This window comes from Nyctereutes procyonoides, unplaced genomic scaffold (assembly GCF_905146905.1).
Source record: "Nyctereutes procyonoides isolate TBG_1078 unplaced genomic scaffold, NYPRO_anot_genome, whole genome shotgun sequence".
In the NCBI taxonomy this organism is placed as follows: domain Eukaryota; kingdom Metazoa; phylum Chordata; class Mammalia; order Carnivora; family Canidae; genus Nyctereutes; species Nyctereutes procyonoides.
In genome coordinates, this window is record NW_026575020.1 from 1,183,217 (window position 1) to 1,202,656 (window position 19,440).

Genomic DNA, 19,440 nt, shown 5'->3' on the forward strand with positions numbered 1-19,440 from the left:
CATTTGCAATTCATTGGCCAGAACTTAGTCCCATCTACATAACTAATTGCAAGAGAGATTGGGACTGTGTTTTGTTTTGTTTTGTTTCTAATTCTGGATGGCTAGGTTTCAGCTAAGTCTGAGGTTATCTGACTAATGAAGAAGAGAAGAATAGATTTGGGGATAACCAGCAAGAGTTAGAGAACACATCCCAAGCCACCCCATCAGCCCAGGACCAGAGAGCCAGGCCTTTCAGAGACTCAGGCCTAGCTGACTAAGATTAGGTGACCTCACGGAAGCAAGTCACTTTACCTCTTTGTGTCTCATATCTTTGTGAAATAGAGAGTCTTTCATATCTTTGTCCAACGAACATGTATTGAAGCTCTTCTCCAGCTTGGCACTCGACTGGGGACTCTGATGCAGAGACGTAAGTCAAGGACACTGCATGTGAGGTGCCCACAGTGCAGCGGGCAGACGTACAAGCACCTCTGTCCTTCGGATGCAGGATGTTGAGGGCTGTGCTTTGGGGAGCCCAGCCACAGAGTGGGAGTGGGGGTGACCTCTACAAGTAGCATTTCCTCCTACCTTTACTGTTGTAGGAGCAAAGAAAAATCCTGACTTACAGGATTTTTACAAAAATCACTTACAAATTGTGACTTACAAATAGCAAAGTATTGTAGAGAACATGTTGCATTTCTCTCTGATGGACGAACCCAAATGAAGTGTCTGGGGTGTAATTCCCAATGCTGCCAGGCCTCACCAGCAGGAGAGGGAGGTGACGGGGGAGAGCATGGAGGAGCTTTAAATATTCCTGGAAGCCACCGATGGGCTTCCTCAGAACGATGTCCCTTCACACAAATTTTGTCATGCAACTTCAAGGGGTTCACAGATTCCCAAAGCCCATCACAGGACCTGCTTAAGAACTGTTTTTTAAAAAAGATTTTATTTATTTATTCATGAGAGACAAAGAGAGAGGCAGAGACATAGGCAGAGGGAGAAGTAGGCTCCCGGTGGGGAGCCTGATGTGGGACTCGATCCCAGGACTCTGGGATCATGACTGGAGCCAAAGGCAGACGCTCTACCACTGAGCCACCCAGGTGTCCCAAAGATCTCATTGTAGGGGCTCCTGGGTGGCTCAGTAGGTTAAGTGTCTGACTTGGTTTTGGCTCTCATTGTGATCAGGTTCATAAGATCGAGACCCGTAGCAGGCTCCCTGCTCAGTGGAAAAGCTGCTTGCATTCTCTACCCCTCCCTCTGCTCCTCTCTGCCACTCCACGTTCTCTCTTTCTCCATCTCCAATAAGTAAATAAACCATTTAAAAAATTAATAAATAAAGAGCGCTTATTGTAGAGAGAATCTCCTTCTCAGCTAGTGATGGTTTTTAAGAGCCCTGGGTCTGGGACAGCAGTTGCACGAGGTTTCCCCGTTAGCCCCAGCCTGGAGTGGGGCCTGCAAGCAGAAAGACCCCTGTGGCAGTGGCGGGGGCAGGACGGCTGGGCTGTGGTTCTGGGGACCCCAGCGCTGAGCTGAGGAGAGAGGCAGGCGGAGGGAGGCGGGAGAAAGTGGCCAGAGGGGTGAAGGAGGGTGAAGCAGGAAGGACCACGAACTTGTCATGCTGAGGAATGGGCGGGTCTGTGCCGCCCCCCCTTCTCAGGCCAGTGTCCTCCAGCTGGGGGCAGCACTGTCCACCCCCTCCCTGGGTCCTGTGGGAGCAAGGGGGTGTCAGGGAGAGGCTTCTGGAGCCCTAGTTTCGGAGCAGCCAGCCTGGGCCTTGGCCTGGGAGGCGCCAGGAGGGCGGATGGTGGGTCATGTTGTGTTTTCTCTTCTGTCTGCTGTTACCTGCCTGCTCCGGGCATGGATGACACAGACTGAGTCACAGTAATGGCTTTCCATGGAGCCTCAGAACTAATGGAGCTGCTAACAAGTGACTGAGCAAATGAGTTGACACCACTTTATCACTCCATGGGGGCCGTGGAGCAAGCCACAGGCTGCACAGGGGACCTGGGGTGGAGTAGTGGTGAAGCCTGTCACCTGGGCTGGGCAGGGGAGGTAAGAGAGAGGGAGAGGGAGAAGTGAGAGGCTCTGGGTGAGGGAGGAGAGGACAATGTGTGGAAAGGGAGTTAGTGAGAGATGTGGAGAGGGGTGGGGAGATGCTGGGGGTGGAGAAGTAGAGTGAGGAGTGGAAGGGATATTGGGGGTAGGGGGTGGGGTGAGGGTCCCCCTCTGTGCTGGGCACCGTGGGATGCAAAGATAAGAAGCCCAGGCCTTGGCCTTGAGGAGACCACAGTTTGGATGGGGAGGGAGACACAGAAATATCTGTTATTTTATTTATCGGAGAAGCCTGTGACATGGGCTTTATTATTCCCTTTTTGCAGAGAAGCTCAGAAAGGTCAAGCAACTTGCCCAAAGTCACACAGCTGAGAAATGCAAGTGAGATTCAAACCCAGAACAGTCTGTCTCCAGGATCCACGCCTTTTCCACCACCCTCAGTTTGCAAGTAGGTGGAAAGGAAGACATGATCAGAAATCATTAAGAACGGATTACTCTGGGTTGATCTAATTTGCCTCATTAATGGAATTACTTGGTTAGAGGTGGAGGTGCCACAGGCTCCTTGTGTCTGGACTTTAGCAAGGCACTTGGCAAAATCTCACCTGACATCCTGTGGACACAAGAGTGATATATGGGCAAATAGCTCAATGGCTGGAAGAATTTCTGATTAGATGTGGGGCTGATTCTAAAGACAGTTGATGGCAGAGCCAAGGCTATCAATGGGAGGCACTGACTTTGGCCCAGGGACTCCGACCTGGGTCCTGTTCTACTTCACTTTTTTTTTCTTCTTTTCCCTTACTTGAATTTTTTTTTTAATTAAGAAAAGTTTTTTAAAAATGTATTCATGAGAGACACACAGAGAGAGAGAGGCAGAGACAGTCAGAGGGAGAAGCAGGCTCCATGCAGGGAGCCCGACGTGGGACTTGATCTCAGGACTCCAGGGACCACGCCCTGGACCAAAGGCAGGTGCTAAACCGCTGAGCCACCCAGGTGTCCCTCCCTTCCTTGTATTTATTTTCCATTACCCAAGTAATATACGTCTATCATACACAAATGTAAACTATGGATAAGCAAAAAAAAAAGAAAAGAAAAAGCCCATTCTGGATCTTACGAAGAACATTTGCTGAACAATCTTTTCAACTTGATGTAACTTTGAAAATTTTCATAATGAAATGTTGGAGATAAAAAAAAACCCTCAACAAGGGGTGCCTGGATGGCTCAGTCTGTAGAGCGTGCGACTCTTGATCTTAAGGTTGTGAGTTTGAGCCCCACGTTGGATATAGAGTTTCTTTAAAATCTTAAAAAAAAAATCTCTCCACAAAAGGTAACCCCCTGTTCACATTCAGGGTATATCCTGCCAATGTCTTTATTACAAAGAATAGCCATAAAATGTAGCATTTTATTGGGCATTTACAATGAGGTGGCAACGGTGCTGAGCATCTTACAGCACCATATCATTAAATCATCATATGCCTTTACGGGCAGTTTTATGATCTATTTTTCACAGATGACAAAACCGAGGCTCAGAGATGAAATCACTTGACCACAGAGGCTGGGGGAGCAGATGAAACAGAATTTGAACCAGGATTTATCTGGCTCTAGAACTGAACTCTGTGCTTCTAGGAGACCTCACGCTCTCTAAATGCATCTGGACCTGCTCCCCACAGTCCTCCCCTTCCCACCTCTCCCTCCTGGGAGTTGTTTGTGTTGAGTGATCATGACTTTTTATGCTATTTCCCTTCTGCTTGCACAGAACCTGGGGACACCACCTAGGGGGTGACCTCACAGAAGCACAGACCCTGGTGAAGCAGGATATTCTCCTGCTCTTTGAGCAGCCCCCCAGCGGGCAGTTCTCATATGTTCCTTATACAGGTAGGTGTCTCAGGTTCACAAAGCCAGGAATTTATTTTATTTTTAATACTTTTCGAAAGCTTACTAATTACCAGGCAGTGTGTTAATAGATATAGTAGCTTTAAAGAAATGATTCTAAAAATTAACATACAGTAAAATTGAGGGCAGCCCCGGTGGCGCAGCGGTTTAGCGCCTCCTGCAGCCCAGGGTGTGATCCTGGAGACCCCGGGATCGAGTCCCATGTCGGGCTCCCTGCATGGAGCCTGCTTCTCCCTCTCCCTGTGTCTCTGCCTCTCTCTCTGTGTCTATGAATAAATAAATAAAATCTTAAAAAAAACATACAGTAAAATTGACTTTTTTTTGGTTGGTTTATAGTTCTGACTTTTAACACATGCATAGATTTCTGCGGTCACTACCATGGGTCAGCATATAGAATAGTTACGTCACTCTGAGGGGCTCCCCGGCACTATCCCTGTGCAGCCATTCCTCCTCCTACCCCTATCTTTGACAACTACTGATCTGTTCTTTATCAACCATGGTTTTATCTTTTTGAGCATGTCATATAAATGGAATTATACAGTATATGACCTTTTGAGATAGGCTTTGTGCACTCAGCCTAATGCCTTTGACATTAATCCAATTTATTCTGCATCTCAATGGTTCATTCCTCTTAATTGCAAAGTAGTAAATATCCCAATATACGAACGTACCATAGCTTATTCGTTTGGTCACTCACTGACAGATATTTGGATTGTTTCCAACTTGGGGCAATTATGAATAGAGCTGCTATAAACATTCATGTACAGGTTTTCATGTGGACATTGTATTCATTTCCGTAGGATTAATGCCTTGAAGAGGGATTTCTGGGTCATACAGGGTTGAAAGGTTCTCAAGTTGAACTTCAGAAGACAATGCCAAAGTCCTTAGACATTTGTCTGCCTCTTCCTTTACAATTCTTTTAGTGCAGATCTTTTGGCAGCAAATACCCTTAGTAGTTCTTCTTCTTCTTCTTCTTCTTCTTCTTCTTCTTCTTCTTCTTCTTCTTCTTCTTCTTCTTCTTCTTCTCCTCCTCCTCCTCCTCCTCCTCCTCCTCCTTCTCCTTCTCCTTCTCCTTTTTAAAGATTTTATTTATTTATTCATGAGAGACACAGAACGAAGGCAGAGACATAGGCAGAGGGAGAAGCAGGCTCCTCGCAGGGAGCCCGATGTGGGACTCGATCACGCCCTGAGCTGAAGGCAGATGCTCAACTGCTGAGCCACCCAGGTGTCCCCACTTAGTCCTTTTTTTCACTAATTTATTTTCTTTGTTTTTTTTTTAAGATTTTTAAATTTTTTTTATTTTTTAAAGATTTTATTTATTTATTCATGAGAGAGAGAGAGAGAGAGAGAGAGAGAGAGAGAGACAGGCAGAGGGAGAAGCAGGCTCCATGCAGGGAGCCTGACGCGGGCCTCGATTCCGGGTCTCCAGGATTACGCTCTGGGCCAAAGGCAGGTGCTAAACCGCTGAGCCACCCAGGGATCCCCAAGATTTTATTTTTAAGTAATCTCCATACCTAACGTGGGACTTGAACTCCTGGCCCTGAGATCAAAAGTCGCAGGTTCCACCCACTGAGCCAGCCAGGTGCCCCCTCTGTGACTTGGAGTGGATGATTTCTAGTGCTCTATCTTCACATTCACTGGTTCTTTCCTTTGTAATATCCATTCTGCTATGATCCCATGCAGGCATTTTTTTTTAAGATTTTGTTTATTTATTCATGAGAGACACACAGAGAAAGAGAGAGGCAGAGACACAGGCAGAGGGAGAAGCAGGCTCCATGCAGGGAGCCTGACGCGGGACTCGATCCTGGGTCTCCAGGGTCACGCCCTGGGCCGAAGGCAGGCGCTAAACCGCTGAGCCACCCAGGCTGCCCCCATCCAGGCAATTTCTATTTTGGTTATTTTATTTTTTTATTTCTAAAATTTCCATTTGGTTCTTTTTTTATATCTTTAATTTAGTAGCTAAGACTTTCAATATTTTCTAAATATTTTTTTTTAAATTTTTATTTATTTATGATAGGCACACAGTGAGAGAGAGAGAGAGAGGCAGAGACACAGGCAGAGGGAGAAGCAGGCTCCATGCACCGGGAGCCCGACGTGGGATTCGATCCCGGGTCTCCAGGATCGCGCCCTGGGCCAAAGGCAGGCGCTAAACCGCTGCGCCACCCAGGGATCCCGACTTTCAATATTTTCTATTCATTTAAAGAGTATTTGCCCAAAGCATTTAAAATAACTGCTTTGAAGTCTTTGTCAGAGAAATCTGGCCTCTGTCATCTTGGCTTTTGCATTTGTCTGAGTTGAAGAATCTCTTGGTTCTAGTATGCTGCATAATGCTCACTTGTATCCTGAATATTTAAAAAGATTATATTTTGGGACGTCTGGGTGGCTCCTCGGTTGGGCATCTGCCTTTGGCTCAGGGCGTGATCCCTGCCCAGGGATTGAGTCCCATATCAGGCTCCTCACGGGGAGCCTGCTTCTCCCTCTGCCTATGTCTCTGCCTCTCTCTGTGTGTTTTTCATGAATAAATAAATAAAATCTTTTTTTTTAAATAAAAAGATTATGTTCTAAGAATCTGGGTAGGGGTGCCTGGGTGGCTCAATTGGTTGGGGGTCTACCTTCAGCTGGGGTCATGATCCCGGAGTCCCAGGATCGAGCCCCATGTCAGGTTTCAGGCACAGCAGGACATCTGCTTCTCACTTCACTTGGGCTCTCTCTCTTTCTCAAATAAATAAATAAAATCTTTAAAAAAAAAGAAATTATTTTAAAAAAAGAATCTGGCTATTGTTTTAGTTCTTCAGAGAATGTGGGCAATTTTGTTTTAGCTGACAACTGACCCAGGTGGCTTCAGGCTGCAAATCCTGACCAGACAGACTTCTGTGGGTTATATAGTTCCAATGTTATTTCTTTTTTTAAAAAAAATATTTTATTTATTTATTCATGAGAGACACACACAGAGAGAGAGAGAGGCAGAGACACAAGCAGGCTCCATGCAGGGAGCCCGATGTGGGACTCCATCCTGGGACTCCAGGATCACGCCCTAGGCCAAAGGCAGGCGCTAAACCGCTGAGCCACCCAGGGATCCCATTCCAGTGTTATTTCAACGTCAAAGCTTTTCCATGTGGCTTAGCTCTGTGGCATGTGTGTAGCATCCAGTGGCCGCCGGTCTGGGACTTGAGCAGTGGTCTATTCTCCAGTCCAGTCTCAAAAACTTAATTTGGGACATCTGGGTGGCTCAGTGGTTGAGCATCTGCCTTTGGCTCAGGTCGTGATCCCCGGGGTCCTGGGATCAACTCCCGCATTGGGCTCTCACATGGAGCCTACTTCTCCCTCTGCCTATATCTCTGCCTTTCTCTCTGTGTCTCTCACGAATAAATAAATAAAATCTTTTAAAAACAAAATGAAACAAAACAGCCCTTAGTTTTACTGCTTAGGTTTACCAGAACCATTGGGGTAGAGCTGAGGGGTGAGCTCAGGAGTTTGTGAGCCACTGTGTGAGGTGGCTTTTCCCTGTCTGCGATTTCCTTTGTGCTTCTCATTCCCTGAGGGCTTCCCTGTTTTGTTCTGTAGTGAGAAAACGGGCTTGAGTTACCCTGCTCTGCTGCACACCCCACCTCTTGGAAGCGCAGCTCTTTGATCAGAGGGGGAAATTCTGCTCCTTGAGAGTTTAAGGTGTGTTGGAGGGCTTACTGTCACCACTGCCACTGCCTTGGAATTGTCTGGGGGCTGAGGCAGGACAAAATGCAGAAGGCAAAACCAGTGGCTGCACTACCCTCTCTGAGGTTAGACCCCCCTCTCGCATCCTCCACCCAGAACCAGAGCGGTTCTGCTGGCAACCCCTCCGCGGCAGTACCCGTTCTGAATTCCCGGCTGTCTTGTATCCTGGCTGGGGGCCACCAGAGGAAACTGGGATGGCACCGCCAGTTCAGTGGCACTCTGAATTCTAGCTTTCTTCCTCGGTTTGTCCAGTGCTCTTTGTTTTCCTGACTACTCGGATGGCTGTCCATTCACCACCATTCAAGTTTGTAGCTGCATTTAGTGGGAGAGACAGGGTGGCCTGGGCTTACTCCATCTCACCTGGAACCTAATCGCTTTTAGAATGGTCACAGTTGGGGGCGTCTGGATGGCTCAGTCGGTTGGACTTCTGCCTTTGGGTCGGGTCATGATCTTAGGGTCCTGGGATTGAGCCTCAGTTGGGAATCCCCACTCAGTGGGGAGTCTGCTTTCCCTCTCCCTCTGCCCCCCTCCCACTACTGCTTTCTTGCTCTCTCTCTCATTTTCTAACTCAAATAAAGTCTTAAAAAATAAAAATACTATTATCTGCATCTGACAGATGACAAAACTGAAGTACATGGAGGGTGAGTAATTTGGTCAAGGTCACACTGCTCGAAAGTGGCTAACCCAGTCCTCTTGGCCTGTGTTCTCAGCCCCTAGTTCTGCAGCCTCAGAGGCAGGTGCATGCTAGCTCTGTGGAGTGAGATCTGGTCTACCTTTTGCGGTGGTCAGGGCCCCATATATCGTCCACCACCTAGCCTGCAGGGCGTGCAATGGGGCAGAAATACACTTTTGTCTTTAGGAGTGTACATGTATGTGTGTATGTGTGTGTAGATTCAGGGTCTGGGGAGAACCCCTCCTTGGTTCATAAAGATTGTTCTGGCTATGTCCTCACATGGTAGAAGGAGTGAGGGAGCTCACTGGTATTCCATGAGTCCTCATAACCTCATCACCCACCAAAGTCTCCATCTCCTAAGAGCATCACATTGGGGGTTAATATTTCAACATATGAATTTTTAAAAGATTTTATTTATTCACGAGAGACACAGAGAGAGAGGCAGAGACACAGGCAGAGGGAGGAGAAGCAGGCTCCATGCAGGAAGCCTGATGTGGGATTCGATCCCCGAACTCTATGATCACGCCCTGAGCCAAAGGCAGTCGCTCAACCACTGAGCCACCCAGGCGTCCCATCAATGTATGAATTTTGAAGAGTCACAGATACTTGATCTATTGCAAGTAGGCAGATAATAACCATAACAAATAAGTTATTGTATAGTATGAGAGAAGGTGGTAAGTACTGTGGGAAAAAAACAGAGCAGGTAAGGAGAATCAGGAGTGCTGAGGGAGAGGGTTGAATGCATATTTATTGGCACAGAAGGAGCCCTGTGAGGTACCACTGAATGACAAATGTAAGCCAAAATGCAGTATATACAGCATATCCCACTTTATATTTATGGATAAAAATGTGTTCTCCAAGTATTAAGAAGGTGGATGCTTCCTCAACTGTGCATTTCATATGGTTCCCTTGTATTTCAAGGGAATACACAGAATAAAGTTACACCCTTTCTGAAGAATTCCTTGTGGTTACACCCCAATTCTGAGACCTGCCGCCCATTCTTAGATCTGCATTGCTCTTTCTTCAGACTTGCAGAGTGATTCAAGTCATTTGTAGTGTGAAACCAAGATTTCCAACTCACCCACCAGAAGAAGAGGAGGTTTTGTTCATGGAACCGGAGATCCCCAGAGATGTGGGGGTTAAGTCAAGGGCCAGCTACAAATATAAGCTCTCTGTGCTTCAATTCTATCTCCTGCAAAAATGGGACTAATCATGTTTGCAGTGAAGATGAAGTTAATATGTGAAAAGACCTGGTACAATGGAAGCACTTGAGAAATGTTGATTCATTATTTTTGCTCTTTAGATGACATTGAGTTTTAGTTAACTGGGAGACACCCAAATAGATATGTCTGGGAAAGAGGACGATATGGGTCAGGAGCTCAGTAGAGGAGCAAGTGATAGAGATTTGGGCTTATTCACATAGGGGACTGGGGCATAAGAAGAAATACATATTTGGTCTTTGCCCCTGGTTCCTGACACAGAGCTCTTAAAGCCCTTGGCATTTCCTGGGTGACAGGAGCATCTTTTGTTTTAATGAGGTGACTCTTGGTAAGTGGGCCCCTAGATAGCTTCAGGAGGGGGACGGGGACTGATCACCAGAAAGACCAAGCCTTGATGGGAAACCTGGAACTTTCGGCCCCACCACCATCTCCAAGGAGGGCTGTGCACCATAGTTCCACAGGACAGAAGGACTGTTTTGCACCTTGCCCTACATACCTCTTTATGTGGCTGTTCATTTGTATCCTTTAGAACACCCTTTATAATAAACCAGTAAATGTAAAGAAAGCGTATTCCTGAATTCTTTGAAACGTTCTAGCAAATTGTCAAACCTGAGGATGAGGTCGTGGGAGTCCCAGATTTCTAGCCAGTTGGTCAGAAGCACAGGAGGCCCAGGACCTTGGATGGCATCTGAAGTAGGGGGCAATTCTGTGGCACTGGGCCCAGAAGTGCTGGGTACTGTGCTAATCTTAGGTAGTTAGTGCCAGAATTGAATCCAATCGTTAGGTACCCACTTGATGTCAGGAGAACCAGAGAATTGGTTGTTGAGGTTGGAAAACACCACGAAGTTGGCTAAAACTGTGGAGGAAGACGATATCCTCATAGTGGGGACCACATATCCTAGGCTTCTTTTCACCAAGGAATGACCATGTGACCAAGTTCTGGAAGCTGGGACAGGAGCAGAAGTAGTGCATGCAGCTTCCCCATTAGATTGTTAAACGGAAAATGTTTGCCCTCTACTTCCTCTTTTCTCATGCCCATGAGCCAGCATGTGGATGTGGAGTGAACATTCTTCCACCATGCACCAACTATCTCGGAGTAACAAGATAGAAGGGGCCTGGGCTCCTTGGGGGTCAGAGCCACTACCAGAGCCCCCTGCCTCTGGGCCACCTGCCCCCTCAACCCTTATATGAGCAGGAAATGAACCTCAATGGCACTGAAGCTACTGTTATTTAGTCTCTATTAAGGCAGCTGCACCAATACTTGAACCTAATATTCTCACTTGTTCACTGATTTGACAACCATTTCCTTGGTGTACCACGTGAGACATCCGAGTCACAGATACAAGGACTCTAGTGGCCTGGCTTATCATTGTGTCTCTCCAGAATCATGCCACTTTCAGAATCTGAGCTTCTTTATCAGCAGCATGGGCTTTCTGTGACCGTAGGTCCCTGAAACATTCCAGATTCAGACAGGAGGTTCATCCCTAAGAACATTTACATGGGGGCATGGGAGCATTTACATGGGGGGGGGTGTACACAGGTCTTCCTGGGGGGGAGGTGTGCTGGAGCCCAGGGCCCCTCACAGTAACCTGGTTCCAGAATTCACAACACACTCACATTTTCTCCCTAGTGATTTAGAAAATTCTTTATATCACATCCTCCCTCCCTCCCTTCTTCCTTCCTTCCCTCTTTCTTCTTTTTTTAAAAAAGATTTTATTTATTTTTGAGACACACACACGGAGGCAGAGACATAGGCAGAGGGAAAAGCAGACTCCCTGTGGGGAGCCCGATGCAGGACTTGATCCCAGGACCCCGAAATCATAACCTGAGCCAAAGGCAGATGCTCAACCACTGAACCACCCATGGGCTGGCTTGCTCGCCCTTCCTTCCTTCCTTCCTTCCTTCCTTCCTTCCTTCCTTCCTTCCTCTCTTTCTTTTCTTCTTTCTTTCTCTTTCTTTCTTCTTTCTTTTCTCTCTCTCTTCCTTCCTTCTTTTCTTTTCTTTCTTTCTTTCTTCCTTTCTTTCTTCTTTCTTTCTTTTTTCTTCTTTCTTTCTTTCTTTCTTTCTTTCTTTCTTTCTCTCTCTCCCTTTCTTTCTTCCTTCTTTCTTTCTTCCTTTCTTTCTTTCTTTCTTTCTTTCTTTCTTTTTTCTTCTTTCTTTTCTTTTCTTTTCTTTTCTTTTCTTTTCTTTTCTTTTCTTTTCTTTCTTTTCTTTCTTCTCTTTCTTCTCTTTCTTTTCCTTCATAGCTCCATGCTGGATGTGGAACCCAGTGCAGGGCTTGAACTCATAACCCTGAGATTAAGACCTGAGCTGAGATCAAGAGTCAGATGATTAGGGCAGCCCAGGTGGCTCAGCGGTTTAGCACCTGCCTTTGGCCCAGGGCATGATCCTGGAGTCCCGGGATCGAGACCCACATTGGGCTCCCTGCATGGAGCCTGCTTCTCCCACTGCCTATGTCTCTGCCTCTCTCTCTGTGTCTCTCATGAATAAATAGATAAAATATTTTAAAAAAAAACTTTAAAAGAGTCAGACGATTAAACAACTGAGCCACTCAGATGCTCCAGCTTCATTAATTCTTTTTTATTTAATTAAAAAAAATTTTTTTAAGACAGAGAGCTCGAGCAGGGAGGGGAGGGGTAGAGGGAGAGGGAGAGAGTCTTAAGCAGGCTCCACGCCCAGCACCAAGCCCAAAGTGGGGCTTGACCTCACAACCCTGAGATCATCACCTGAGCCGAGATCAAGAGTCGGACTCTTAACCAACTGAGCCACCCAGGCACCCCCTTTATTAGTTCTTTAAATTATTAAGGTGGTATATACACCCTATAAAAACATTCAAATTAAAAAAAAAACATTCAAATTCAAACTATACAGAAAATAGGTAAAGTGATGGAGAAGCCCTTGTCTAGATATAAGCAGGACTGGGTCACTGGTCAGTCTTTACAAAAAGCTGGCTGGAGTGGACAATCATAAAAATAGAAACATATGCCTTTGTCATTTTGTTTTGACTTCAAACATATAGATACACATTTAGGCACCAGGCACTCTTTGGGCTCCTGACATGAGTTGTCCTTATCTTCCTTGCATTAATCACTCCCACAGGGATCCCTGGGTGGCGCAGGGGTTTGGCGCCTGCCTTTGGCCCAGGGCGCGATCCTGGAGGCCCGGGATTGAATCCCACGTCGGGCTCGGGCTCCCGGTGCATGGAGCCTACTTCTCCCTCTGCCTGTGTCTCTGCCTCTCTCTCTCTCTGTGTGTGTATCATTAAAAAAAAATTAAATCACTCTCACAATCCATCACGTTATTTCCAGTTTCATTAAATGGTGTGAGAACGTAAGGGCACAAGTGAAACTATCCAGTGTATAATCCACGTAGATTTTTAAAAGAATTTTCTCCGAATAATTTATAGTTATCCTTCACACTGAATTCAACATTTTGGCAATTCTCTGTTTAGTTTATTCAAAGCACTCAACTTAGTTTTCAAGGAAGTGACTCTATGCACTCAGATTTCATCAGTTTGTGTAATGTTTAATTGAATTATATGATAATAGGATTATAGGATTATAGGATTACAATGACAAGTATACCTGGCTGAAACAGGCGAGAGAGCCAGCTGACTCTTGGTAAACAGGCAACCCAACCCCAGGGGGAACCGAAATACCTGCTTTTTGAGACCATAGGACAGTAAACCGTGGTTCCGCAAACCTGTTTTTGTACATCCTGGGTACAAATGGTTTTACAACAGATGGTTTTATGTTTTTTAATGGTTGGAAAAAATCAAAAGGAGAATATTTCATGATGTGAAAATTATGTGAAATTCAATTTTTAATATCCACCAGTGAAGTTTATTGGGGCACAGCCACATTCATTCTCCCCCCACCCACCCATAGTTCTATGGCTGATTTTGTGCAATAGTAGCCAAGCTGAAGGGCTGAACAGAGACTAAAATGTTTACTGTTTGGTCCTTTACAGAAAGCCTTTGCTGATTCCTGTTCTAAAGAGAAGCCTGAACCTTGGGAATGCACCATGCCACAGGTATCTGTTGCTGCGTTTTGCAGAAGGACTGACAGCTTTGGGTAAGGGAAGGTTTCCTAGGAGAACTCCTGCCATAAGTGAAAATCCTTTCTTTCTTGGCGTTACTACCTCCCAAAGCCACCCCCTAGATATAACCAGAATCCATGGTGTGACAGTTTGAGCCATTCTCATTGACCTCCCTCATTCACCCATGGTCCCATTTGCCCTTCACAGTGCTTTGTACACAATGACAGATCACGGGAAACAGAGTGTCCCTGTCTGCTTCCTTACCATTGATCCAAGCAGATGACAAAGCTCCCTTGAATGAGGCTAATATCCCTTTGGAGAGGTGACCATTTCTCAGTGGTGTCAACTGGTTACTCGCCATTCTCTGCTTCACTCCATGCAAAGAGCCACAGAGTGTTTTTAGGTAACAGGACATTTATACTCATGATGAAATGAACAGGTTTGCATTTCGATAAGCTCCATCACGGTAGCCAGTGTTTTCTGGGCTGCGGCTAGTAATCTAGGTAGCATGGACAGTTTCACTTGGACTTAAAAAATGAGCAGCCTTAACATTCAGAGAGCCCACAAATCCACCACCTAACTACAGTGGATGTCCAGTGATTTTCCACTGTTTCCTCCAGGGGATTTTTTTTTTTTTTTTTTTTAGCTGGATGAGAGGCTGTCAGTACTGTCTGGACATATGTGGAAGTTGTACTTGGGTGAAACATATGTGAGATGTCGGCACCTGTGGGGAGTGTGTGTGTATGTGTGTGTGTGTGAGCGTGTGTGTCTATGTGTGTGTCTGCACCACCATCATGTCTTGGCTGGATTATTGCAGTAGGTTTCTAACTCTGCTTCTGACCTTGCCCCCCTTCAGTCTATTCTCAACACAGCAGCCAGGATGCTTCCTTAACAACCTAAGTCAGGGAGCACCTGGCTCGCTCAGTTGGTGGAGCATGTGACTCTTGGTCTCGGGGTTGTGGGTTTGAATCCCACATTGGGTGAGGAAATTACTTAAAAAAAAAATCTCTAAAACTAAATGAAAAAAATAACACCTAAGTCCGACCATGCCACTCCTTGGACTGAAGCTCTCATGTCATTCTGAGCAAAAGCTAAAGTCCTTGTTGCAGTCTACAAGGCCCTACATGATCTAGTCCCCCGTTGCCTCCCTGGTCTCTTCTCCTACTAACTGTCCCCACTGCTCACTCCACTCCAACCACACATGCCTCCTTGCCATCCTCAAACTGCCAAACACACTCCTACCTCGGGGACTTTGCACTTGCTTTTGCCCCCCCCCCCCGGAACATTCTTCCCAAGGTAGCCTCATGGTTTACCTCTTCACTTCCTTCAAATGCCATCTGATAAAATGAGGCCTTCCCTAACCACCCAACCTAAAATAAGCCCCTCACGCAGTACTTTTGGTCCCCCTTACCCTGACTTTTTCCTATAGCACTCATAATCACACATGCTACATGCTTCCTTGTTTATTTATTGATTTTCTATTTCCTGCCATTAGAATGTAAGCTCCATGAGGGCAAGTGTTTTGCCTGTTTGTTCACGGCTCTGTCCCCTGTACTTAGCATAGCGCCTGGCAGAGTAGGGGCTTACTGAGTGCTTGCTTGTTGAGTGAGACTGAATCTCTCTTGCCACATGGCAGCCTGCTGCCCATAGGACCTTGGGCATGAGGCCTTGTTGAGGGTGGAAGGCAGTGGTCTAGTCCTGCCCAGTGCATGGTAGGTATATCAAAGAGAGCCTCTGTGTGTGGGGGACAGTGGGCACGTGGTGGTGGGGACAAAATACTAAGTCTCTGGGGATGTGCGGCATGGGCCATCTTATCTTGATGAGTGGGTGAGGGGGATGCTCCACTGGGGTCCAAGTTCCTGGCCTCCCTGAGCCCTGGAGTGTCCTTGCTAAGTGTTCTGAGAATAGGGATCAAGGGAACCTCAGTGATTCTGTCCCCCCTGCCCTTTGAGGAAAAGTTGGAAGCAGGTGCTGGTCCCAAGTCTACAATAACAATTGTTTGGAAGTTTGTCCTTTGAAAATACCGGCCTCCTACCTCCTAGACCTGTCTAATGGCAACTGAGTCACGAGTCAATGAGGGGTGGTGGCTGTGTGGGTGGTGGGTGGTGGGGTAATTGAACGCATTGATCCAGGGCTGAGACATCCTCCCCACTAATGAACAAATTAATAAACTCTTTGGTGAGGAGGTGGTGATTAATGAACCAATCAGCTTGCCCTATAATTGGGAAGTGGAATCAGAGGGAGAGGTGGACTGTGGGAGGTTTGTGGGCTGTGGGAGGCTGGTTCCTGGTCCCTCTCATGGTTGCTCTAAAGGGAAGTGACTTATTTAGGGGCTGTACCCTGAATCTAGACCTTCCCCCATGCCTTCTAGCTTCTCTACTCTGGCTTCTCTGCTCCTATCTATCTTTAGATCCCCTACTCCCCAAGGCATGAGAAGGTTCCAGGGAGGGAGTTCCCTTTGGGCATTTCACAATCCCTGTCATCTCTCTCTGTCTGGTATCAGTACACTAGAAACCCTCTGTCACCACCCCAGTCAGGGCTGCAGTGTCAGAAGAGCAAATGGCCCCCACTCTCAGATCTCCTTGTCCCCTTTAGCCTGCAGGGTCCCTGTCTAGGCCCTGACCCCTGGGATCACAACTGCCCCCAAAAGCCACCCTGGCTGTCCTCTCTATCTCGAGGGTGGGCACCTGCCTCTGTCTTTCCATGGCTTCTGGAGGAGTGTCCTATTATTTTTGCTGTCTGCTCCCCTAACTGGACCTAGGCTTGTCCCTCTGTTTTCTTCTGTATCTATGTCCTGGGAACTCTCCAGACTGGGGCTCTACTGGGATAGTGGTGTGTCTCGTCCCTTGGGTTGGGGCCATGACTCTCCTCTGAGACTGGGGTTACTGGAGAACAGGGCCATGTCCTGCCCCTCAGGTGAATGATTTTTCTTCTCCCTCTGAATATAGGGTCCATGTCCCCTTTTCTGCCTCCATGCTCAGCATGCTGCTCTGGTCTTTCTTGGGATATGCAGGGCCCCTGGGGCCTGACTCGTTGATAAGGAGCCATTTCCGGAGAGTGCAGGTGATTGAACCTATAAAAAGATGATTGAGGGAGCCCTAGGTTCTCCACCTTGAGAGAGCTCTAAAAATAACACCCACGGCCATCTGTCCTGGAGGGTGGAGGGCTGGCCCAGAACCAAGATGGCCCCTCCTGCCCTTAAGTGCTGATGGGATGCAAGCTCTGAGGCACTGGAGGCTCTGGCCAGGCTAGGGGAAAGGGAGCTGGAAAGGGCTTTATGGGGAGACTCCCCCAACAACCCTCTTTTCCCAATGGGGACAGGTGGGTCTGATGTGGGTCTGATGTGGCTGGCCTCTCAGAGAGGGTAGCAGGCCCCCAATTAGTCTCCGCTCCCCTACTCCCATGCCCGACTTCTGAGCCCTATGGTTATCCTGGGTAGTGAGCCATTCTGCCCCTCAGTTGAGAGGGCTTCTTCCTGGGGTCTCCCCTACCCTTTCCTGTTTGAATCCTGGGTTCCCTTTTCTCTCAAACCTTCAGTTTCCTCATCTGTAAAATGGGAATAAATCCAGCCCATTGTGTTGTGATCCTGTACTGCCCAGTGCACAGTAGGTGCCTAATAAACAGAGTCCCTTCCCCTTTCTTTCAAAGGCCCTGAGTGAGGATCTTCACCCCAGAGACTGCAATGGGCTGAGGACAGTGGCACGTGCTTGGGCAGCCCTGGCATCACTTAACCCCAGAAGACACCAGTGCCCTGAGTGACACCTGGATGGGGATGGGGTGCACTGCCTTGGAAGGGGTCTCTATGCCAGCTCTGCTTGGGCCTGGGTCTGTGTGTGTCAGGCTGGAGGCACAGGTGGCAGACTCAGCTGCTTCTGTGGCTGGGCCCTGGCCGCGGCCTCCTCTCAGTCCTCTCCCCAACTCTTTAACAGAGAAGGGGCCAGAGAGAGAGGCCTCTCCTCTAGGACATCATAAACAGCAGGTCAAGAGCCAAAGTCACAGCTTCCACCCCGCTTCGAGTAGGAAGAGCCTTTCCCCCCAGGACCTGACACTTCTCAGCCCGTCTCCGAGGAATTGTAGAGTGAGGGCTGAAAGGGCCGCCTTTCCCATAGGACGGTCATAGGTCCCACTGGCTGCAGGTAGTGTCCCGCTGATGCCCCTCATCCCCACCCATGGGTAGGCTTGGGAAGATGGAATCTTCTCATTGGTCCTAGGGGCTGCCCCAGGAGTATAGATACAAACGTTTCACTTCCCCAGGAGGCTACAGCTGCTCTTGGGGGGATGTGGGGTGAAGATGGGGTCCAAGTTCTGTCCAGAGTCTGAGTCTGAGTCTGGTGGCTACCCCCTCATCTCCTGCAAGGTGGAGTCGTCACGCACTGTCTGGGTGTAAGCTCAGCGATCCGCGGGGGTGGAGGCAAGGAGGAGGAAGGGCCCTCCCCACCCCCTGCAGCTCCCCCTCCCTTCCCAGGCTGAGATATAAGCCCCGCGGGGACAGCGCTGAGCAGAGGAGGCCACAGCCCGACCTGCAGCAGCCCAGCCCCTGGGACTCCACTCGCCTTCTCCCTGCTCATCTCCGCTCCAGGAGCTCTCGCCGTGAGTGCCGGGGAATAGCCTGGTACCGGGGGGAGCCCTGGCGATTTTGTGGGGAAACTGAGGCTGGGATGGTGAAAGCTGGGGCTGAGCGGCCAGCATAGCCCTCTGCCTCCAGCAACGGTTCTGGGCAGTACGACTGGGGGTTGGGGAGGCGGACAGGGCTTATGCCCTCTCTGACAGATGGGGAAACTGAGGCAGAGACGGTGCAGGGCCAGAGAACACACAGCCGGCCGGCGGCTGGGCCCTGATCCGGTAGCAGCCTTGCACAGGCCGGGAGCGTGGGCCCGAGGGCAGCCTCAGCCTCCTGCCGTCGGGGGTCGAGGCGGGGCCTGACCCACGACCCCGGCCCCCCCTCCAGATGGTGACGGTGCGCAGGCCGTGGCCCGCCGTGGCCACAGTGCTGCTGGCCCTGCTCGCCTGCCTGGGGGCGCTGGTCCACGCCTACCCCGCCAAACCCGAGGCTCCCGGCGAAGACGCCTCGCCCGAGGAGCTGAGCCGCTACTACGCGTCGCTGCGCCACTACCTCAACCTGGTCACTCGGCAGCGGTGAGCGCGCGCGCCCTCGGGTTCGGGCTCGGGCTCGGGCTCGGGCTCGGGCTCGGGCGCCGGGGGGGGTCCCGGGGGCTCCCGCCCCCCGCCCCTTCTCCCGCCCCGCCCTCCCGGGGCGTGTCCAGCCTGACCCCGCCCCCTATGGCCCCACCCCCAGGTATGGGAAACGCGACAGCCCCGAAGCGGTGCTCTCCAAACTGCTCTTCCCCGACGGCGAGGACCGCCGGGCCAAGTCATGGTAAAAGGGCCCCCACGCCACCACCACCGCCACACATCCTGTCCCCTCGGGCTCTGTCCGGGATGTGACGCCCCACGGAGCCCCACCCCGGCCCCGCCACCCCAGGTCTGAGGCCGGCTCTGAGCGAGCCCTTTCCTTTCCCTCCTCCAGGCCAGGAGGCGAGTACATGTGGTGACGACCCCAAGGGCTCCTGGGAGATATGCTAACTACACCGACCTCATTTGCATGTTTGCTCCTGACCCTGGACCCTGGGTTCCTCTCCCTGCCTGCTGCGCCTGGGGTGTGGGTGCGGGATGGGGATGGGGTCATCATTCCACTTCTCCGTGTCCCCAGCCCCTGGGCTGGCGGGCTGTGTGTGGTCTTTCCCTGGTCCCCAAATAAAGAGCAAATTTCACTGAAACGGAATGTGTGCGTGTGGATTTCCTTCTCCTTCGTGGAGGTGGCCACCAGGGGCAAGTGGAAGGTAGAGGCAACAAACAAGACTGAGCCCTGCAGACAAAAGT

At 49.1% G+C, this 19,440-nt stretch overlaps 1 protein-coding gene across 2 annotated transcripts in view; it reads left to right on the top strand.

Moving 5' to 3' along the window:
• Nucleotides 1-19,223, top strand: part of PYY (peptide YY) — a 41,021-nt gene extending 21,798 nt beyond the window's left edge. The window contains exons 2-6 of one of the 2 annotated variants that reach the window (XM_055336007.1): nucleotides 13,492-13,554; nucleotides 18,026-18,150; nucleotides 18,509-18,696; nucleotides 18,857-18,937; nucleotides 19,088-19,223. In XM_055336007.1, the coding sequence (XP_055191982.1) occupies nucleotides 18,509-18,696; nucleotides 18,857-18,937; nucleotides 19,088-19,112 (294 nt within the window). In that variant the 5' untranslated portion in view covers nucleotides 13,492-13,554; nucleotides 18,026-18,150 and the 3' untranslated portion in view covers nucleotides 19,113-19,223. Of the gene's footprint in view, nucleotides 1-13,491; nucleotides 13,555-17,365; nucleotides 17,944-18,025; nucleotides 18,151-18,508; nucleotides 18,697-18,856; nucleotides 18,938-19,087 lie in introns of those variants that run through there. The other variant, XM_055335999.1, reaches the window with a different exon arrangement.
• The last annotated feature ends 217 nt before the right edge of the window (nucleotides 19,224-19,440 follow it).